At 32.5% G+C, this 25,010-nt stretch overlaps 1 protein-coding gene across 3 annotated transcripts in view; it reads left to right on the top strand.

Moving 5' to 3' along the window:
* The window catches only part of mael (germ-plasm component protein maelstrom), a 73,717-nt gene that overhangs the window by 16,576 nt on the left and 32,131 nt on the right, over positions 1-25,010 (top strand). For 2 of the 3 annotated variants that reach the window (XM_075377543.1, XM_075377542.1), the window contains exons 2-3: positions 9,880-10,037; positions 20,548-20,743. In XM_075377543.1, the coding sequence (XP_075233658.1) occupies positions 9,900-10,037; positions 20,548-20,743 (334 nt within the window). In that variant the 5' untranslated portion in view covers positions 9,880-9,899. Of the gene's footprint in view, positions 1-2,322; positions 2,538-9,879; positions 10,038-20,547; positions 20,744-25,010 lie in introns of all 3 variants that reach the window. The other variant, XM_075377544.1, reaches the window with a different exon arrangement.

Genomic DNA, 25,010 nt, shown 5'->3' with positions numbered 1-25,010 from the left:
ATGTATTAGGGATTTTTCTGGACATATCCGGGGCATTTAACAACTTATGGTGGCCCTCTGCCCTGTATCAGATGCAGAAGCGTGGTGTACACGAAATGAACTAGAAGTGCTCTCAAGTTATTTCAGCCTGCATGATGGCGGCTCGGTTGTTCGCAAGACCTTAACTAAAGGATGCCCTCAGGGCAGTGTTCCGAGTCCCCTTCTTTGGATCATAGAATTCGATTCGATGTTGAGTTTAAGGTTGCCATGTGATTTTCGTGTCGTCGCTTACGCCGACAACGCGCTGCTACTGATTGAAGGGGATTTGCGTAACGAAGTAGAGTTCCGGGACGCCTGTGCTTGTTAGACACTCCGACTCTGGAGTCTCCAACATAAGATGATTTTCAGTCCAGAGAAAACCACTATGATGTTGCTTAAGGGTCGTTTGGCTGCTACCCGACGAATGCGGGTCCGGATGGCTGGTCTCCCCATTCGGTACGTTACAACTCAAAAATACCTGGGTGTTATCCTTGATGAATTTCAGTTCAAGGAACATCTGCAGTATGTAACAAAAAAGGCCGTTGATGCTTTTTATGGAATACGCAGTCATTCATCCTGATTGGGGGTTGAATTACCGTACCATGCGTATCCTTATACCTGTCTGGGCCCACCGCATGGCGTTTAAGTACTACGCGGACATTTTGCTGCGGGCCCAGCGACTCCTCTTGCTGGTGGTTATAGAATATTCTCGCGGGAGGCAGTCGGTGTTATAGCCGGAGTCAAACCAATAGATATCTTGGCTAATGAGCGTAAGGAACGCAAGATTTCTAAGGTAAATAACCAGTTGACGTCAGAACGATTGCAGGAGATTGAAGACCGGGACCTTGCGTCTTGGCAGGTCAGGTGAGACGAATCCCCCACAGGTCTCTACACGCATGGTATATTTCCTATAGTGTCTGATTTAGGCGCGATTGGATGGGTCTCCCCCAATCGGTATATCGTACAGTTTCTTTCCGGGCATGGTGCCTTTCGGGCGGTTTGGCTATATTTCGTTTGGTGGATTCGAGTCAATACCCGGATTGCGGGACTGATGTTACAGTGGACCACGTCCTCTACGTCTGTCTCCGATACGAGGTCGAACGTAGACGAGCTGTTAGGGAAGTTGAGAGAATATATTCCTTTCTGTATCTCCATATAAACTGGATGATCCGTGAGGAGTGGTCTATGTGGCTGGTTTACTTCGCGCTCTTGTGGCATGCAGGTCTGCAGAGAGAGTTTAATCGAGGTACTCGATCGTGGTAGGATCCCTGGTGGCTAGGGTTCCGACTTAGGCATTGGAATGGTAGGAGGTAGGCGCATTGGCATCGTCCCACGGTTATATTGGTATTGTTTGTGATTCCGCTGGTGGGGGTGGCCGCGACGCCGGGGTATGTTAGCTCGTGCTCCGGGGGCGTGGCTTCCTCCGCCGGTGGTGGTCATGATCGTGACTTGGCAATACCACGCGAGACACCATGATGGGACCGGATGGGGGTTCGGGGGTTTGTCCCCGGCTCCTGCGTGGACCGGAATGAGGTTGCGTTCCCCTTTTAGGTGACCTTAATTGGTCAACTTAATTGGGTGTAGGTCTGAATTTCTATGTTGCGTAAAACATCATTTTCATTGGTATCATTGTAGCACTGATTTAACTTTAAACTCGTTCATTTTCTGAGGCATTCATAGTCACAAACGGTGTTGTCAAATGTTTACTAGGCGCGGGGTTCGCAGTTCCGGTCAGTTAATTTGAGGGATTCATGTTAGGTTGGATGTGAAGATGTCTGTTTGAAGCTTACGTGAAGGTGAAATTTGATCTGTATTTTACTGATGCAAATGCCTGCCGAAGCATTTACATCAGTGGCATCCTGACCGAGGCGTGGCTGATGACTGTGAGATGTAATCAGTTAAGAGGGTCTAAAGATGACCTCCGGTAAAGCCCCTCAGGGCTTGGAACAGAGGGGGTGGTATGGTGACTGGTAATGTCATATGGTGGGTGTCTTCCCCGTAGGGGAAGAGACCCACCTCCCATTGGGGTTGGGATGCCACACTAAACTAATGATGCGTCAGTTTGTTGAGCGCAACTTCCAACTATGTCGTTGAAGGTTCTTGTTTGGTTTTGGCCCAAAAGGATGTTTGTTCTGATGGCACGTTGGCAAAAATACCAACTCATGGTTTTGTTCAGGAATGCGCCATACTGTACTGAACAGTTGGTGCACATAGTTGTGATTTCCAATGTTGTTTGTTGTAAATAAAATTTTATGTAATATTTTACTAAAATTGCTTATTTTTTAATTATTAATCTATTTGCAGTTATTAAAAATATTTTTTTAATATTAAACTGAAACATTCTGAAATGATTGACACACGGAAAGATTTATTGTAGAAGCGCAAAGTAGAGTTTGTTTGTGAGTTATCTCAGAAAAATCTTATAGTGATAGAATGGTGAAGAGGCAGTTGTGTGTTGAAATTGCTGAAGTAATGAATGAGAATTGAAATAAATTTTCAGAAAAAAAGGGAAGAAACAAGTGAGTATTGTTATAATTTAAACCTTTATATTTTATGATATATTATTATTTATGGTATTTGTTACATATTTATTTATTTGTTAGCGTTACTGTAAGTAGTCTTTGTAACATATTAAACCACTTAACTATTCATTATTGCCAAGCTATATCTATATCATGCCATGGAACCTTGTCTTCTTTCATGAAATAATTTTTTAATTTATCTCGTGTTCATGGCTCTGGCATGTCTGGAGGTGCTTCCAAGTTACACGAGGACAGTTCATCTTTAAAATTATGACCATCTTGCCTTTGAATATAGTTATGAAGAATGCAGGTTGGTTTTACTATATTAATTGTAAAATTGGATTCCATGATAATAGCAGCATGCAGAGTTCTCAATTTATTGCACAATGCACCAAATTTTTATTCAACATACCTTTGTGCTCTGGAATTACGGTACTTGAAAATGTGTTTTTCCTTATTCTTGTTGTGAAAGGTTGAATCAGATTTCTGATGTGAGACCAAAGGCTTTGTCACTGATCATAATGAATGGCAAAGGTTGATCACTGGTGTTTGGTAGATTTTTATTAAATGGAAGATTCAGTTGTTGCCGATATATTTTTTCCCCACACTTGAGTTTCTGAAGAGGCAGTCAGGTTCCCTACTGTAAGAGCCAATGTCGATTGCAATAAAACAAGATTAGGGTCTAGCCAGACCCAACAGATCAATGAAAAAAACTTTTTGTAGTTTGAATGATTAGATCCACTATGCTGGGAGCATGTGGTTGGCAATCCATATGTGTTTACCATCAACACTGTCAATGCAATGTGGGAAATTTGTTTTTTTAAAAATAATTCCCTGCAATATCGAGCCAAAGTGATATTGTAGGCTGTGGCATTTCATTTTGCTGTAGGGCATTCCATAAAATGACAAAACTACGCATCTTTCTCCAATTATATATGCTACCATTGATTTCCCGACTAAAATAATCATGTGATAAAGTATTAAAATTCATTCCATAACCCTGGCTAAATACCTGGAAAAATAGGCATAAATTATGATAAAAAATTGAAATTCCAGTGATATGCTTATAATAAATTTAACATTTATATTTTATTTCTTATATTTGAAACCAGATAAATGTTACTTTCTTTTCTTTATAGTCAACTTACTGAAGAAATGGATACAGTTAAGTGATAACTATGTAGGAGAGGAAAGACAAGGAGTAATAAAGACTGGAAGTGCAGTTCTGAAAAAAGGAAAACCCCCTTACATCGAGATGCTAATGTTTTTAAACAAACAAAAGAAGGTTGTCCCATTTTAAGCAACATTCAGGAGCCTGAAGATTCTAGTGAAATAAGCTTACCAATGGATGCTGATAATAATGATAACATCAGTTTGCTTTTGCTAGCTGAATCGCTCATAACAGATAGTAACATATAATTACATCAGAATTATATATAGTTAGTCAGAATTACTAACAGACTCCTACAATGAGGTACAAGGAATGAGCGTAACAATCACAAACGGTCACTAATGTCTCAAAAGAAGTAAACCTAAATTGACAGTTTTCCAGGAGGCTTTGATTAACTCTGTGAATGACTAAAACACACTCGCTGACGATCGCAACAAAAATTTTCTTCTATCATTAAAACTGGAAATGAGAACTATGTCTGAAAGGCAGAATTTCAAATTACAAATTTATTGAGTTTCTCAATAGCAAACTCTCCGTACATGCAGAATGTGCCCCACCAATACATCCAAATCCACGTGCTTACACTACAGTAAGCTCTTGTACTATCAGTACATATGAACAAAATAATGCTTATTATCCCATTGTTCAAGAAGGAGATTCAAGTAATAGACGATCAAGCGAATCAGTCCACACTGAGCAAGAAGAAATAAATGATGTTTTTAATTAAACAAGTACCAACATGTTTTGTATAAGTAAAAGAAAATTATTACTAAAATTTCAATATTATGTATAAAACATTCATTTTATGTATAAAAAATTATTGTTTATTTGTTTTTTGTTAATAAATAATTTGCTTTACTTCTTGTGTTCATTTCTTACCTTAAAGTAACTGATATTCCCTCCTCTGGTCATGTAGCGCTTCTAAATTTTGTTTCTTAGCATTATGGTATTTTATCTGATATAGAAGTCCTTCAAGAGACATTCTATAATTCTGAAAGAATTTATCTGGTTGTGACCTTAGTTCTCCATATAAGGTATGGAATTGAGCAATTTTTAGCCTTCTGTTATTTTAAGGGTGAACCCAATATTTTCTTTTCATTTGATATCACTGCAAAGCATCACAAATGCATATGATATGAATAACATCCATTTCAATAAGTTGCAACAACATTAAATAATTGTTTGGAACAAAAACACAAACAAAATGAACACTATTGGTAGTGACTGATGATATCAGTTGTATGTGTCATTGTTGGTTACTTGTTGGATGATCAGTTGTAGTACGCCACCAGTAATCAGCCGCATTAAATTATCTCTCTAATGTGCTGCAGGCTTAACCTTTAGATTCGTTTTGCCATACTATTACGAAAATTCAGTCCCACTGTGTTTTCCCGTAATAGTATGCTTCATGTTTTGCTGTGTAAAATGACTTACTCAGTTTATTTTGTAATATAAGGGAATTGCATCATTAGGCTATAAAATGTTACTCATAGGCTTAATTTTTGTAACAATTGCTGAAGAGAAACAGCTGTTTTGAACATTCCTTTACTGTAGCCCGTTCATCTCACCATGCTCCTGTCATTCTGATTTCTGCTGCGTCGTTCAATGTTGTTCAGTTTACATACATTTTCACAATTTTTGTTATAAAAAAATTGTGTTTACAGCATGTTTTCTTTTGGTAATGTAATTTATTTTGTTTTTTTAGTAATGTTGTGTTTATGTAATGTTTTCTTTTTCCAAATGTGATTTTAAAAACATCGTTTAGAATATGAGTTTTCTTTCTTTACCGTATTTTTTTTGTGTTTGTAGTTTTTAATTTGTGTTTTAGGGATATTTTTTGTAGAAAGTAAATAGTTCATACATGGCAGAAAATAGTGCTTATGTGATTGTTAATGAAGTAGCAAGGTTATTAGATGACTTAGCATCAGACTCTGATTTCTTTAGAGAAATGTGCTGAACATTTAGATATTGTTACATTAGATGAGACTGATGATGAGGATGAATTTGGTAGTATAATGCATAATGGTTCTGGTGATGCAGTAGACCTACAAGATGAAATCTTTAATAGAATGACCGATTTATTCTGTGGGAATGCATTACAAGTCACTGGTAATAATAACTTGGGGTTTAAGTTTGCTGGGTTGTATATGGATCCAGGTTTTGAGATCTATCATACTAACATAACCTTTGAAGCTAACTGTATTTTTCATGCTAAAACATTTATTAATCAATATTCTAGAATGTTTACTATTTAAGTTTGAACTATTATACACATATCTGTAGTAGAAGTTAAATAAAGTAAATTCAACTAACATGCTTATTTCTGTACTTTTATTTAAACAAAATCCACACAAGTAGGGGTCACAGTTACCTGCATAACCAAACCGTTAAAAGGGTTAAATTGCACCATTAAAACAAACAATATTTTTATCTGTATTCATCACTATTAACATTTTTACATTGTGCTAATAAATTTCATTTGAACATGGAATTCATAAAACAAAATTGGGAAAAAGTCATGTCACAGTATTTGGTGGAACTCTGACTTTGGCCCACAGTGTAAGTTTTATATTTTGGTAGATGCGGAAGAGTATGGCTAGTTTTACCCAGTGGTTATCTCAGCTGCTAGTTTAAGTTTTTGTTCCATTTGCTGATGAGTAATGGTTTAGAGCTGTTTCCAACTAGTAGAATAAGGCAGCATAAGAACAATGCAGACTCAATTCCTATTGTACCTGAACAAAGATGAAAGATAAAAAAAGTAAAAGGAACCATTTAATCCAAACTTTGATTGGAGTAGTTTACCTGCTCATAAGGAATCTGCTACCTATCAGATTTTTGTTGGAAGTGGACCAAGTTTGGACCTACCATAGGTTTTGAGCACGATCAACCCTATGTTTCCTGATACTAGCCGATTCACTGTGCAAAGCAGGACTGTTCTATCATTGACCAATTGACCACAGGGGTGTAAGCCAACATAGGATTGTCTGTTACAGGGTATAAAAGCCTAAATTTTGCCTGTAGAGAAAACCACTCGCAAAGTATGAATGAAACACGAGATGACCCATAAAGAGCCTGCCCAGGGTTTGAAACTACAACCTTCTTGCATGTCCTAAATGGTGAAGCTATCACTACCCCTATCATTTCAAAGTATTTTTATGATTTCCCATAACATTCAAGATTACAGCTATCTACATATGTTGTCAGATGTTGCCCGTGGACATACAGAGCTGTGTCTCTAATTCCTTGAATTTAGTTTCCTCCTTGAGACTAGGGCTTAGTTGTAGATGAACAACAATATACACACTTTTAATCTGATCTTATTATTTACCTATTTCTACCATCATAGCCGTTTTTATTAAAGACTTACTAATAAGAATTAGCCATAAATTGCTAATTTGCAGTATTATTGACGGTCCAGTGTTTGACAGTAAAAATAGTATTACCTCAGAATTCTTTCGCACAACATCAGTTTTCATGAAAAATCATAAAAATTTGTAATTAAGCTTATCAAATCCTCTGCTTCAAAAGTTATATGTGTGCTTTTTGTTTTTTTGGGGTGAAAACTACCCCTTGTTAAAAATAAATTCAAAAACCTGATTTAAACGTTTCATAGATGGAAATCATGTTTACATATGTAGAATAAACATTCTTTTATGTTGCGGAATATAATTTATGATTTACTACGTTTCAGTCCTTAGAAACCACCCCTTATGATGAAATTTAAAAAAAAAAAATTTTCAATAGATTGAAATGTTTTAATGGTGCGTTTACAATGCATCCCTTTATTGTCTATAATATAATTTATGATTTATTGCATTGTTTCAACACTTAACCACCCCTTATGAAAAAATGGTTAAAATTATAGATGTAAGTGTTTTGTAGTCTTTTCAAGTACTCTACTCAAGTACTTTTCAAGTACTCTACTCAAGTACTTTTCAAGTATTGACCCTACAAAAAACTTTTATAGAACATTTTTTGCTTAGAAATATATTTCTCCATCGATTTCTGTGGTTATTTTAAATGTAATAATTTCCACACCCAGGGTAAACGCACACATCAGCGCTATATAACTTTTGTTTCTTGAGCTATTTCTTAATTACTGTCCAAATTTCACATCAATTGGTTTTGTCTGAAAGAATTCTGAGCGAAAAACCGTCAAACACTGGACTATGAATTGTACTGTCACAAACTCATTTACCTACATTAGTGAGGTTGCATCAGTTTTTTCTAAAAAATTCTAGGATAAAATTTAGTTTATCAGATATATTTTTAGTACTGATTTAATGAATTTTATTTTTACAAACCATAGGCTGCAGGAAGTTTTTTAGTCTCACTTGTATGTTCTTATAATATACTTGACAAAATAAAAAATTTTCCCCAAAAATGAAAAAAATACATTTTCCACTATACAGATTCCAGTGTATGGGTACTTTAGCGGTTGGGGTTAAATTAACCACACATTTCAGGAATGGTCGGTCTGAGTATGTTCATGATTACACTTCATTTACATGTTGTACATTTCATCCTCCATCTCATTGGGCCAGGGGGTCACTTATTGTTCACAAGTTGAAGTGATTGCAACATATATGTTATTTAATTGAAAAAAAATTCCACTAAATAAAAAAAAAGTGGTCTCGAAGCTTCCACACTCTTGTGGCTAAGTCTAGATCATTAGCTTTGTGTAACTGCTGCATCATACAGTTTGATCTTTCAATATTTCAGTTTACTATAATCTTGTGTTTAAAATCATAATTTTGTTTAATTCTTTTGTTGATATTGAAAAGTTAATGAAAGTTTTTACAAGCACTCCGTAGCAGATTGGATAAAAACTATTCTAAATATTTATATTTGTTGCAAATTTAAAAATTTTTAGTTATTAAAATAAAAAATTTAGAATGAAGTTTAAATATAGTTTTAATTAATTTTTCTTTTTTGTTGCTTGAGAATAATACTCCTCTGATTTGTTCTTCAAATTATACATCATTAGAATTTAATAACTCTAATTTTTTATTTCTTAAAATTGTTTAGCTTTCTTAAAGGACTTTCTCAAGAAACAATATCAGAATTCTCTTTTATGTTTTCTTCAAATACTGCATTGTATACTTTATTTTTATACTAGTTGAAAATGAGAAAATAGTAGCCTGTCATCTCTGATGACAGGTTTTCTATATGGTAGAAGTAGAAGAATAAAATTCTTTTATATTTGAATTTTTAGAATTATTTAGTGTTTATAGACATATTGAAGTTTTAACAACTGCACTGCTCAATCCTTTAAGAAATTTATTATACTAAAGGCAAAATATTTTTTGAGCAAAACTTAAATGTCATTTATAACTTCACAATTATAGTTAGTTGCTGACTGACAAAGTTAATATCTTCAGAATGTGAAAACAAGTTATGATATGTTCCCTTAAGTTATACTGGAATACACTTGAAAAATAAGTGATGTGTAAATGAATAAATATCTTGTGATGTAACAGTATAAACATAAACATGAAAGAAGATGACACTGTCTTCTTGGACATAAGGACCGTTTATATTGAATTTTCATCCAAAGAAATACCATAAATGCTGATATTACCCTTGAGACTCAGAAAAACTGCATTGAGTGATACAAAGTAAATAGTAAGGAATGCTAATCCAAGAAATCTTGTCTGCTATATATTAATGGTATTTTCATATATATAAAAACTTATTACAGATCTGCAGTAGCAGCGCGTCCTTCACATGTCCTGTGTCTTTTACAAAATGATTTGTTGTGAAAGGACTTATCATGGTAAAAACATTTCAGGTGTAAACTTGAGTGAATTATTGGTAGTTTCTGTTACCACAAATTCATTCTATTTTCATTTTATTATTGAGTGCAGGGTTTAACATTTAAAAAATTTCTGTTCACAGCTTTTTATTTACATATACAAATTTGTTTGTATCTATATTGTAATTTAGACATTCATTTAATATAATAGATTCATAGATGTTGGATGTTATTTACCTTTATTAGATTAGAAATCATGTTTCTTTTGTATCTTTACTTTCTTAATACCATCATCATTACCATCTGTTATTCTTTGTGTCAGTATTATTTACTTTCTTGAAATTTAGTTTTAATGTTAAAATGTAGTAATTGTGGCGGTTAAAAGTAATTTAAAAATTGTAAAAAAATTACAGGTTAGATATAATTTGTAAATATGGGACCAAAAAAGAAGAAACAACCACCACGTAATGGATATTACTTTTTAATGCTTGAACATAGAAGACAAGAAGAAGAAAGAGGACGGAACATTACTATGAAACAAGCTTCAGATGAAGTTAAAGAATTATGGGCTGTATGTATTTACTTTTGATTTATTTAGTATTATGCATTATTAGAAAATAGGATGAAATTAAGGTTTATTTTTATTGTGTTTTCATGGTGTGCATACTGAAAATATGTATGGAACTATTTTTATGTGTATTATATGATTTAAATTAAATACAGTAAAACTTGTTAATGTAATCTTACAATCTTGCTAAAGCAACTAACTGTTCTTTTGTTTGGGCCAAAAACATAATAAACATTGTTATGAAATATAAAGGAGTGACAACATTTTTTTTTCACATACAAAATTTGTTTAATATTATTAATAAATGGTTATTTGAGGTTAAATAACAAAAGCTGGGAATCAAATAAGGAAAAATTGAAAAAAGAAATTTGCAGTGAATAATGTATGTATTTACGTAGTTTGTATATAAAATACTAAAGTGACCTTTTCATTACTTCCATTTTGGTCTGTACAGAGGTTCTTTATGTTTATATCTGAAGATAATATGTAAATCTGAAAACACTTTCTTATTTAACAAACGCAGTTTATAACATGCAATATCATATTTTGTTTTTATTGGTGGTTAATTTACATCGTGAAATGTCAGTTGAAAGTCTATATGTGAATAGGATTGAGTCATTAATAATTTTGCCGGTTTGTTAGTTTTATTCTATGATTCTTTGTTCCTTTTATTCTGTATTAATCTTTTATCCTCAACATAATTATTAAGCTGTATAATTTCAGCTCTCTGTTGGATATATTCCAGACATTTCTTATGCACAGTTTTTGTGCTCTGCACTTTTCCCTGACGTGAAATATTTAAATATTTACTAAGTGTGGTCACCTTAATATTTAACCTGCCAACCTAGATTATCTCTTCCATGAACTGTACTATTCATCGTAAGACTTCTTAATTTTGTATTTTATCAATCCGTCTGATTTTTAACATCCTCATGTAACATCACATTGTAATGGCCTCTGTTCTTTTCCTTTTGCATTTCCTAACTTGTTACGCTACCATTAAGTATTATATCCTTTGCAGATTTTTTTAGAAAATCTTTTTAATCTTATGCGTTAGATTACAGTTGACTGCCACAAAATATCACCTTGGTTGTGCCAGTTTGCTTTTGATACCTACATTCATCCTTTCTAATTTTTTCCTAAATAGCAAAATTCTATAACCTGTGGTAAGTCGCATTATATTGACCTATTTTAAATTTGAATTACTTATTATTCTCCAGTTTGTCACATTTCATCATGTAATTTTACCTTTAATTATTTTCAAACTAAATTTCTTTCCTTGCAATGAATTCATGTAATTCAGAATCATTGTTCATCAGATGTAATGCATTTAATGCAAAGTTTTCATATAATACGTCAAAAAAAAGCCAAATAAATTAAATAATCATCAATGAATTAGAACCAGTGTTGCCCAGGAAGTAATATGGATGTGAAGTAAAGATAATTGCTTTAACAGCAATGTTTAAGTATAATAAATAATAGCATTGTTTAAGTTTCCTTTAATGGGGTACTGGTATTTATCGGCTTTTGATAATAGCTTGACGATTCAGTGAAGATTTTTATTTTTTTAACTTTGATTTTAGTTTTTAAGTTTAGCACATGAGTTCTGTGATTATACTTATATTTTACGGCTGTTCACAGTCTGAATTGTTTTGTTTTGATTGTACCACACTTTATGAGAACTTTGTGATTTTTAATTTGCCAGTTATTACATTACATAATAAAAGAAAAAGACACCCTTCTTACCTACTTGTAGGAATTTTTATATTACTTGAGAAAATAAAACACATGAAAATCTCTTATGAGTATAACATTTGTTTCATCTATATTCCACAAATAAGTTTAACTCCGTAATAGTCTCTTAAGGAGAATAATACTATTAAATTTAAACTAATAAATTAATTGTTATTTTAAATTATATAAAACTTGAAAAAATTATAGGTAGTAAATTATATTTTTGAAAAAAAATTCTTTGATTTAAATTTTACATTGAATAATTTTTTTAAATTTATATTAAAAATAATTTATTACTATCTTAATAATAATAATAATTTTATTACTTTATCATCCTGTAGTATATTATCCATTAATTTCATTTTGGTTTTTAAATAATTTTCTGTTTGATTAAATTCATGTCAAATTTATGGTTAAATATCTTTGAAATGAATTGTCAAAATTTCAATGAAATATACATAAAAAATTATGCAACCTCAGTTTAACATTTAATGATTGCCTTAAAAACATATTGTCAGCTTTATTTCAGTTAGAGATAAATTTTGAAAAAGTTTGTCTTTAGTGTTCCGATTCCAAAATTTTTGACCAATTATCTCATAAAACCTACAACCAGAATGTTTCAAATTTTGGAGGATCATTGTATATTAAATGGATTTACTAAAAATCAAATTCAGGTGTTATAATTGTTAATTTTTTATTTTTTTTATAAAAACAAAGTCTGCAACTACAACTTGCAGAGATATGAGTAATGGTATTTATATCAAATTCAGTATTACAAATTAAATATTACAGTAGTTGTTAAGTAGAATATTTGTTAGAAGTTATTTTAATTTATTATTATTATTACATAATGGGGAAGGGAGCGTAACAGTTGGCAGATTCTTTTCAGGCAACTAACTTACAAGGGTCGTTATAATTAACCAGACAGTTGACTGTAGAAAAATTATTATTTGCTCAATGGCAATGAAACTTATGCTACTTTTCAACATAATTCCATACTATATTTAAGCACTTGCCTTGTCTTGTCTTTCTGTGAGCTTTCTTATTCCAGTAGTAAAGAATTGTTCACCTTGGTGTTTGAGCTGTTCTTGTACTGCATTCTTGATCTGCTTGTTGTTGCCAGATTTAGTTTCATGTAAAAATTCTTTTGAGTGGATCAAATAAAAAAAAATTCGGATGGTGTGAAGTTGGATTGTGAGGTGGATTGAAAACACCTCTTGATCCAACTTTTGAATGGCATTTAGATTGGTGTTATCATGCAGAAGAATTATGCTTTTTGAGAGCTAATTGGGAAGTTTCCTCCTTTGTTGCAGGTTTCACTTTATTTTCTATTATGTCACAATGTACTTGCTATTGATTATGCACTGTTCTTCCAAATAATTGTAATAAATTGGGGGTTAATAGTCCCAGAACACTGTTAACATCATTTAACTGGTTGACATGTAGATGTTAAATTTTTCCTGTGGTTGAACTCTGATGTTTGATTTTAGAGACAAAATAATGAATCTGATCATCACAAGTTATTAGGTGATTTGAAAAAGCATTACCTGACACTGAAAACCATTAAATTCCATACAAATGTGAATTCGGGTGTCTAATTTTGAGTCTGCTGTCTCTGAATCCATCTTGAACACTTTTTTCAGTAATTCATCTTATAGATAATTGAGTGGACAGTGACGATACTTTCACTAAAATTTCAGAAATTTTCCAAGTTTTCTTTGTCTTAAAAAGAATCATTATGATTTTGCAAAGTGTCAGTTAGAACTCTTCCACCGATATTCCACTAGGATGAAAATTGGTGACACTTGTTTTTGCCTAGTTAACTGTTAGATTCCCTTATAAAAGTTCACACATTTAATACGCTTTTTACCATATTGTTTTTAACATTTGCAAGTGTATTTTCAATTTTACACTTCCAGAAAATAAATATCACAGAATGCTGTTCTGCAGTAGGCTTTTCAAGCTGACTTGACATTTCGATATTATCAAAAGAGATTATAATGGAACTTCTCTTTGAACAGCCAATATTTTCTACATCAGGGGTGCCAACTTGAACATGACAGTTTCAGTTTATTCTATTTAATAATTTTTCTGCTGTTGCCATTTGTCTCTTTAATTATTGAATAATTTTCATATTTACATGCTACGAATCTATTTACTTTTATACTAAAAAAAAAAATTGGTTATGTTCTCTAACTTGTATTTTTCATCCTTCATGTTTGAATAAATATAAAAAATTTTGAAATGTCATAATTTCATTTGATGATCTTTGGACAGCGATCTTTTTCAACTGTTGAAAATGGTATTTATTTTTATTACGTTTTACTGGATTTACATTGAAGTATAAAATTTTTCTTTTTTATAAATATGGTGAATAAATTGGTTAAAAATGAATTAATATGAAGAAATAATGATTTGCAACTCTGTTATTTAAGGGAGGTGATAAATTGTTAATTTCTATGCTAATTTTAGAAAAATAAACTTTGTATGCTACTTTCTGATTAATTAATTTTTTTCCTAACATGCTGTTCTATGAATATATTAATTTTTATAGTGGTTCACAGGCTGAATTCTGTTTTGGTTATATCACAATTAATGAGAACTACAGTATGTAAGATATTTCTATAAAACATTAATTACAGAGGTCAGCAAAAAAAATAAAAATAATTTTGAAGTAGGTGAATTAGAATTTATTTTTTATCTGAATCTTAAAATGAAATCAGTTTTTCTTCATCACCTCAAATTTTTAGTTATGACCCTTTAAAATATTGAGAAACGTCTTAAATTTAGAAATACAAAAATAATAATAATAATTACAGTTAAAATTCCTACCATTATTTTGCAAATATTTACGTTATCTTAATTTATTTTTTCTTATTTTCCTTTTGTGCTCATTGAAGTTTTCTCTTTTTATCATCCAGTAGTAGTCACCCATTGTAGATTCATCCCATCTGCCTTTATAACATTGTACCATCTGCAATATGTCTCGGTGGAACCTTTCTCCTTGTTCGTCGCTGATGTCACCTGAGGGTAAAGGGAAAAAGTCCAAATGAGAATGTAAAAAAGAATTTTCAATGACATTCTGCAGCCTAAATTTTTGTAGTTCACTAAAAGTTCATTTATAAGCTGATCATGGTTTTCATCTTTTTTGTTTCCAAGAAAACCAGTAATGACATCTTCCATGTTGCTAGTTCTTTGGTTTTCAGTTTAATGTCAAATATATTTTCACAAATTTATTTTCTTACTTGTGGCCTGATGAATATTCCCCCTTTTAATTTGGCTTCACTTGTGAAAAAAACTTCAGCTAAATATTTAAAGCCGTTTCCATCTTTATCTAATACTTTTACAAAATTCTTCATCAGGCCTAGTTTTATGTGTAGAGGTGGTAAAATAATAGATCTGCTTCAACAAGGGGAATATTGACAACATTTTCATTTCCTGGGGTAAACTGATTTCTTTTTGGCCAGTCTTTTATAGTATTTATCTGTACCCTGACTATCCCGCAAACACAAGAAAGACATATATTTTGTAAAGCCACTCTGGAGACTGAGAAGAAGCTCTATTGCTTTCAGGTCAGCAATGATTCACCATGAGTATTCATCATACTAATAGCTTTTAACATTTTTTCTTTGTTGCTTTAATTTCTACACCATGTGCTACCGGTATAGAAGAAAACTTATTCGAGTTATGCAACTGCACTGCCTTTAAGCTTCTTTTCTATGAGTATAATATACACCGATCATGAGTAACGCATTCGATGTCCAATTCAGATATCAGCCCCCTAACATCATTAAACAGGAACAAATTAAACCATCTCTTCTGAAGTATATCAGTAAATTTTTGTTTGGATTTCTTTATATTGAAATTTTAATATCCTTGTTTAATAAATTCCATTCTTTAAAAATGAACCTAGTAGTTCTGCATGTTTCAACAAATACAGATCACGAATTAGGTCGCTTAGTTCTGCTTGTGTGATGAGATAAGGTTCAGTATTTGATTCTTCTGGAATGCAATTAATATCTACTGAAGTTGAGGATTCATCGGTTGAGCCTTCTGGGAATCAGAAATTTCTTTCTAAGAAGTTGGAGTGATTGGAATCTTTAAATCAACACCATTAATTACTGGTCTCATAGCTGAATGAACATTTGGATATGCGATACTGCTTTTATTGTTTGAATTGAAACCGGTAAGTTTTGTTAAGCAAAAATAATAGTCATCATAATGGTTAGTAGGCTCTCGCCAAATCATAGGTATGTCAAAAGGCAAATGCTCTTTTCTACCTTTTAACCTCTGGGTTAGTTTAACATAGCACTCGTTGCATGCTACATGTGGAGCTCAGAATTAATCTTGGTCTCCCAACGGACAGTTAAAATAATATTTGTAAGCAGTGTTCAGCAGATTTGATATTGGTTTTCGTAAACTATTTCTTGGTGAATTCTGTGCAAACGCAACAAAAAATATTTAGAGAATTTTTACAAGCCCAATTTTTATTCATTGTAAAATTCAAAATGTTTTAATGACTGAAAGTAAACTGAAATATTACAGAAATACTTAATTATAAAAATAATTAAGTTTTTATTTATAAATACCTAATTACTTAAAATACTTCATAAAATTGTTTCACCATGGAGCGCAATAAAACACAGCGTGAAACATAGATACACATAACTTACCAAATCTTGATGTTGATTAAAATAATACCAAAAGTTGTTCTGTCATAAAAATCGTTCACTAAATATATGGCATCGCTTTTGAAACAATCTTTATATGTGTATGATAAAACCACTACCACAACTAAAAAATACGGCAAGTCATTCAAAGAGCTGAACTCATACTGATGAAAATTTCATCACGTTTAATTACTCATTACTTGACCTCAGTGACATGTCTGGCTTGACATGAAATGACATCATTCGACTGTTATATGTCAAATATAAATCTATAGCATGCACCACAATATGAATCTAATGTGAAAAAGCAAGCATGAAGATGTACTAACTTATTTGTATTGTTTGTTCCACAAATGATGGAAAAAATAAATTTAAAGGAATTGTAACTTAAGAAACTTATGTGATGGGTTGTTTCAGAATACACATTCAGATTCAGCATATAAAACACTATATAGAACACCTACTTCCTTTTCAGTTTCAAATTTTATGTTGACCAGTGTTATTGGTCGGTTAAATATTCATCTTACTAATACTACATATTAAGTTATTTTGATTGGAGGGAAACTACATACAAACTATAATTGCGGTTCACTCTAGCACTTAGTGATGATTGGTCTGCTTTGTAGAGCTGCACTCACCATATCTGTTACATTTTTTTTCTGATTTGTTAATTCCTTACTTAAAATTAAAAAAAATTGAATGTTGGAGTGAGTTCCAAGGCCATACCTTCTCCTCCACAGTTAAATTTAAAAATTTCTTTTTAAACATTGTGTTGGTCTTGCAGGAATATTTAATGTATAAATAAGAAACTTTTGGTACTAGTTTGCATGATTAATAATTATGAAATCTGAGGAATACAGAGTTACTGATAACAATAGATTGTGCTGCTTTTCAGTAATAAATATTATAAATGCATATTAAAAGTGTTTGAAACAGTCCTTATTATCTGCAGGCAGTGGGACAGTCCATTGTGTGTGATACAATATAGTTAACATATAGATCAGACAGGTTTTCTTAACCACTGATTGAGTATTACATAAGGAACAATACAGTTTTAACTAAGTGTTTAAATGAAAATTTTCTGAGAGTTATTAAATGCTAAATGAAACCTTAACCTAGTAATTTATTAACTGTTTACTAGAAAAATAGTCAATGATAGTACAACCCAAAATTGAATAATAAAATAAAATAATATTTGACTACGTTAAAACATAAAAAAATACGATATGAATATGAAAATAAACTGAAAAATTAAAAGCCTTTTGCTCTTAAACATAAAAAACATTAAAAAAAGATATTTAACATTAAAGATTCAGTAAGACAGTCTACTATCTTCTTGTCGTGTACAAATTATAAGAAAATAAGCCTCTTTATTCTTCACCTACACACTGCTAGCTTTGATTAAAAAGAAAATCGGTAGTACATTATACTATGTAATTCTATTACAGTGAGACGTTGACTTAAATGAGGGATACGTTCTTGGGTTTTTTGGCTTAACCTTAAACACCTGGTAAATACATAAAAATTGAATGTAATGTGTGTACAGTACAATACTATAACATGGAAGGAAGATCTAAATATAAGTGAATTAATAAGTCTTAAAAATATAAAACTAATAAAATAAAAACTTGCTTTTAATTGTTAATGCTGCAGCACTTGTAAGCCCTAATACATACTGTACATACTTAACAATATAATATAATTAGTGAAAAGAATAACTTGTGTCATTATGATTTAAATTTAAAAAACACTTATCACCAGTTTATTCAACTATTTCTTCTGTTAAATCATTCACGTATTTATCTGTCACACTCACGGGCTTCGATGTTGGCTTGAAGAAAAAATTTAAAAGTCTTCTGATTTGCACAGCGTTGTTTCTCGTTTAAAATTTCATCTTAACAAGCATTTGCCTCCTTCATTAGCCTTAAAACTTTTGCACTTCTTTCTTCGTCGGCATTGTTTTCAACAAAATACGATAAGAAACCTTCCAAATTTTCAAAGGCTGCAGCCATTCTGCTAATAGTCAATGTTTTTTCTCTTGCTCAGCTACCAGAGTGTCGTCTTCTGATTTTTCACTATTAAGCTGCTCTGCAAGATCTTCATTAGTTAATTCTTGAGCATGGGATTCAATTAGTTTATCAACATTTTCTTGATCTACTTCATCAAACCCAAGCAATCTGGGTAATCCAACAATTTCATTAAGAACTGGATTTGTTGTACATTCACATTGTGATTGTGTTAGCGCTGCTTCAGGCCAAATTTTTTTCCAAACTCCATTCAAGGAACTCTTCATACCTTATCCCAGGATTCTGCTGTAGTATCAAGTCATATATGTTAAAAGTTTTTCAGAAATGTGTAACATCTTTTTCCTTTGAATCAAGTTCTTGGATAATTTTCTTAAATGTTCTACGAAGGTAATAACTTTTAAAGGCTTTAATAACACCCTGATTTAAAGTTTGGATTAGAGTTGTAGTGTTGGGGGACAAGAACAATATCTTAACATTATCATTGATATTTTTGAATGTTTGTGGATGACCAGGTGCATTATCAATTAAAATTAATATTGTGAAGGGTATTTGTTCTCTCTTACAATATGCTTTCAATTCAGGAATGAGTAAATTAGTGAAATAATCCTGAAATGGAACACTTGTAACCCATCCTTTTTTATTTGATTTCCATTAAACTGGCAGTTCTGTTTATGATATCCCTTTAAATGTACTTGAAGTTTCAGAATGTTAAATAATAATTAAAGGTTTTAATTTTAAGTCACGAGCAGCATTAGAGCCTATTAAAATCATACACTGATATTTTGCTGCTTTGAAACCTGAAGCAGATATTTCTTCAACTGAAACAAATTACGGCTGGGCATATGTTTCCAAAAGAGCCTAGTTTCATCTAGATTAAATACTTGTCTGGGTTTGTAATTTTTTCATTAACAATTTCCTTTAAAATGATCAGAAAATTTTCAGCAGCTGTGACTTCCCCAGTCAGTTTCAAACTGTGGAAACCATGACGATTCTTGAATTTTTGGAACCATCTATTGCTGGCAATAAACGTTTTTGCTTCTCCATCAAATTTTAACATGTTATCAATTTTAATAGCCTTTTCTTCAATTACCTGCATAGAAATGGGTACATTCTCTTGATTTTGATGTTCAATACATTGTGCTTAACATCCTTTCCATTTTCTCCATAATCGCAGGTCGAATCACTGAAAGTTTTGCAGTTTTCATTCGCATAGCACTTTTACAGGCTTCTTTTATTTTTTCAGAATTGTCCTAATTTAAGTTGCTTTGCTAAGCCCAGTTTGTTTAAGTCCTGAATCTTTTCACACCCTTTAGTATCTCTTAACATCTAACTTTTCTTCTAGAGTAATTGCTTACCTTTTATTTTTTTTGTTTTATTCGAACTTATTTGTACGCACCGAAAAAACAAAAAATAAGAAATAAAAGACCGACAAATTATAATTTTGTAATACAATTAAACTTTATGAAGCAACCTTCCAGTGTAAAATTAGGGAGAGGAATTGGTGTTTCAAGAGCAATGAGTAAGACTGTGTTATGTAAACATCCTTAAGACAAGTGATAGAAGTGATTATTCTTGAAATCATTGATTGCGTAACAATATGTACAGTAGTAATAGTAATAAACTGAACCCCAATTCCTAGAAGTACAGTAACCGTACATACATATTAGTGCTGCATGTAGTAGAAATAGATTTGGCAATCGTATAGTAGATCTACAGTACACGTATACATCAAAATCATGCTAACATGAATTTGCTTAAGTCGAGATCTTACTCTACATGTGTGCGGTAAACTTATGATGAAAATCCATTGCCAAGAGAATTTGAGCCACATCTAGAATGTCTTTTTTGTACCAAAATCCTAAATAATTCTAACCCCATGGCTATCAAAAGAGTTTATGTATTTTTATGGTTGTCAATAAACAGAAAAAAATATGATAGAAATTGATGTTTGTTGTATAACACTTTGTGACTTTACAACTAACTGCTATACTATTTAAATAGGATGTAGGATTCTAAATTTATTTTACATTTAAGAAATGATGTTTTAGAATTTGTTTTGGTTTTTATAATATTTTTTTTTAGGGAATGGCTAAAACTGAAAAAGACTATTATAACAAAATGGCTGATGAACATAAAAGATTACAAAATGAAGAAAAGTATAATACTCTAGGAATGTCTTTCTCAGAATTAGGAAAGATGCAACTGGAAAGGGAAAGAGATAAACGTATCATGGATGAAATTATTCGTGATACAATTAGACATCTCGATAAAAACACAAGTATGTTTTTCCTTCATTATTAATTTGTAAAGATACTGTATGATTTGTGATTAACAGTTTTTTTATTTTTTTAAAAATCTGTATTTAAATTTGTATTTTCTAGATTCTACATATTTTATTGACATTGAAATATTCCAAAGTATGTTCCGGCATTAATTGTTAGCATTAATAAAAATTACCATCAGCCTAAGACCTGGTCTGAATTGATCCAGTTTCTTTCAGTACCATTTTGTAGAGAAATAGAAATTAGTTTTAAAATGATGTCTAATATTTTAATACAGATATACAGGTAAGTAACTTATGATCTGTTTTTTTTTTTTAAAAAAAACACCAATTGATAAAAAAACTATTTATTGTATACACATCAAAGTATTTACATCTTTTAGCTACTTTTCTACATAATTGTCCTCCAAATTAATGCACTTGACATATCTGTAAACAAGTTTTTGAATACCCCCTCATTATAAAACTCTGCCGCCTGTGAATTACACCAGGTAGTAACATTGTTTTTCAATTCCTCTTCATTTTCAAAACGTTGCATCGCTAACAATTTCTTCATTTTTGGGAAAAGGTGATAATCACTGGGAGCCAGATCAGGGCTGTGTGGAGGATGATTAAACAACTCTAATTGAAACTGTTAATTTGGCATCGAGTGCATACTGCAGTACATGGATGAGGATTATCATGAAAAATCACTGAACTCAGCACGCTACATCATTTTGTATGATCCTTCAATGTTTTACAGTTAATTTTTGTTCCTTTCTATAAAATCGATCAAGATCATATCTTTACAGTCCCAAAAATCCGTAGCCATCAGCTTTTTTGAGGAAAGTGTGTGTTTGATGAGCCTTTACGGGTTTTCAAAGAAAATTGGTGTGCTACTGCATTGATAGAGCTTTTGTTTCCAGATTAACAAATTGAACCCATTTCTCATCTTCTGTTATGATGCGGTCAAGGATTTCATCCTTCTCATTACGGTAACAGCGAAGAAAGGTTAGTGCTGACCTCATTCTCTTTTTTGTGTATTTGTCAAAAAGAAGCTTAGGCACCAAAGAAGCAAAAATTAGTGGAAATCGATTACGATTTTATACAGCACTGTTCATTATGTGTGGAAAAAATTTGGATAATTCTGTTATCATGAATCGATGATTTTCTTAAAATTTTCACCTTAATGCTTTCAAGAAGTTTATCTGTGATGATTGACGGTTGAGCACATCTTTCATTGTCATGAATGTTTGTTTGACCTTCCCAAAACATGCAGCACTATTGTCTGGCTGCACTGTCATTCATGTTATTCTCTCTGTATACTGCACAAAGTTCATGATGAATTTCAGCAGCTGACAAGTTTTTTGCATGAAGGAAACGAATGATGGCACCTACTTTACAGTTGGCAGGATTTTCTATAACAGCAGCCATCTTGAACAAAAGTTTTACATTAACAAACAAGAAAGTGATGTTTTCAGTAACACTACTAGAAATGTACTGAACTGGGTTATTCAACTGTGTGCAAATATAGAATTGTCGCCTCCGCTCCTTACCAGAACTTAATTTCTGAATAGCTCTCATATTAATGTAAGCATAAGCATGGTCAAAACTGGTTAAATTAAGTTTATTTTTATTATTATTGAGAACACTTATTTTTTTTAATAAGTACATTGTAAATAGATAGGTTTATATATATTATATATATATAGATCAACCCTAAGTGCAGAATAATTGAGATAGGATGACTTACCTTATTTCATTACGCAAACAGAAGTGCTTTTGCAAACTTTATTCCCATCATCAGCTGCATACATTTATATATACATTACAAAAAACATCATAACTTGCAATCCATGATAACATACCAATATTCACTTATAAATTTATGTTACAAATATTTTCAAACCAATTCAATTTTATTAAAAATCTTTAAATTAAATTAAATTTATCATACTTCAAAATCTTATAAAATTTTTTTTAAAATTATTATCAAAACAAGAAATAAAAAACAAAATATAATTTTTTTTTTTGTATTTAGAAAGTTTTAATTTTTATTTAATCTTAACAGTTTAAACAATTTTTTATATTTTATGCTTTTTATCTTTTGTTTTTATCATAATTTTAAAACTTCTGCCTCTGTTCTTGACTTGCCTTGCAATCTTACCAGTCACTTCCAAGATCATGACATCACCTTCTGTGTCCGCAGATCACCCTGATCGGGCCGCTACATATTTGTTGGGCTCCATTATAACTAGCATATCTGCTCCTTTATCTCTGACAACCTCCCACTAATCATGTGAGAGAGTACTTCGATTAAAGTTTGCTAGTACTACGAGGGTTATTTTTTTTCAAGATCTGAAATTTTTTATTTGTAACAAGTACTTAAATAGTTACGCTATTTCTCTACATAGTCGCCACTCTGATTTAGACATTTGTCATAGCGTGGTACCAACTTTCCTCATCATAGAACGGAGCCGCCTGTGTTTTCAGCCATGTTTCTACGCCGGTCTGCAGCTCGATGTCTGTGGCAAAATGTTGTCCTCTTAGCCAGCGTTTCATGTGAGCAAAGAGGTGAAAATCATATGGAGCCAAGTCCGGGCTATATGGTGGGTGATCAAACACTTCCCAACGAAAATGCTGCACGAGCTTCTTTGTTACAGCTGCAGTGTGTGGCCGAGCATTGTCATGGAGAAAGACAATGCCTGTTGACAACATTCCTCTCTGCTTATTCTGAATCGCCCTTCGTAGACGTTGAAGAGTCACGCTGCATGAGGCTACAGTGATGGTCGTGCCACGTTCCGTGAATTCCATCAAGAGAACTCCATTCTGGTCCCAGAACACAGTAGCCATACACTTTCTGTTGGAGAAGGTTCGCTTGAACTTCTTCGGTTTACTGGGAGAATGAGAATCCATCCACTGTTTGGATTGTTCTTTTGTTTCTTCAGTTTCGAAATGGACCTGTGTCTCGACCCCTGTGACAATTTTGTTCAAAAAATCTTCTCCTTCATCATTGTGGTAGCGCTGGAGAAACGTTAGGGAGGCATCCATTCTCATTGTTTTGTGATGGTCGGACATCATCTTGGGAACCCATCTCGCACACAGTTTGCGGTACTGAAGTCTCTCACTGACAATGGTGTAGAGAGTTGACCTTGAAATTTCAGGAAACGAGTCAGTCAATACAGAAATTGTGAACAGACGATTTTCTCGAGTCGCCTCATCCACTCGCTCAACGAGATCATCGGTTGACACTTGCTTCCTTCCCTGACCGCCTGCATCATGAACATCTGCACGTCCTGCTTTAAAGTTCCTGCACCATTGTCGCACTTTGCTGTCACTCATTGAAGTTTCACCGTACGCATTACTTTTAGTCGATGAATTTCAGCTGCATTACACCCCTCAGCCTGAAAAAATCGAATTACCGCAGGCATTTCACACTTGGCGGGAGATGCTATTGTTGTAGACATATTTACGTGCTAGTTGCGTGTTCAAAACTAAACGAAGTGATGCGGCGTAATTGAAGACCATACTAGAGTCGCTGCGCAACACATATGCGCAAAGGTTCATCCGATTTTTGTGCGGGATTTTATTTCGTGACCAATCTGACCTTAAAAAAAAATAACCCTCGTATTTTAAGCATTGCCAGATTGTCCACACATTCAACCTCCAGTGCGGTGGTGATCTTTCTTACTACAGTTTAAGCATTTGTTTGGCTCTACAAATTGCGAACTTGTGACCTTTGCCACCACAATTGTAACATAAATCTGAACCGTCTGGTCCCTTGCATTCAAACCTCCTATGACCCGCTCCCCAACACTTGAAGCATTGTTCTTCCTCCTCTCTTATGTAAGCTCGACAGTTCACCCAGCCTACTTTGATACATTGTTCTACAATTTTACATGCAGCCCTGTAACTGAAACATTTTGTATTTCACCAAAGCCTCGTCTAATAGAAGAGATATTATAGTCTTCATTTTCTCTAATCCGATTAGTGACAGTGGCTCTTATTTCTTCTTTAGAAGTTTCAACTTCTACATCCCTACTGTGGACTACTGTATGTCTACTAGCTCTGGTTTTTAAATCTACATGCAATTCTGTTGCCTTATCCCTAAGTGTGTCAATAAAATCTGCCACTTTTTGAGCTCTCTATATTCTAACATGGAGCTTTTCATTTCTGCCTTTTCTCAATGAGATTTGGGCTGGGATGAAAGGGAAAGGAATTACAGCCGGGAAAAGATTCCGTATAAGCCAACTTAAGTTCTTTTTTACATCTTTCAGATTGACAT

The sequence above is a fragment of the Lycorma delicatula genome, chromosome 10 (assembly GCF_047948215.1).
Source record: "Lycorma delicatula isolate Av1 chromosome 10, ASM4794821v1, whole genome shotgun sequence".
Taxonomy (NCBI): Eukaryota; Metazoa; Arthropoda; class Insecta; order Hemiptera; family Fulgoridae; genus Lycorma; species Lycorma delicatula.
This window is presented reverse-complemented; position numbering and strand designations above follow the sequence as displayed.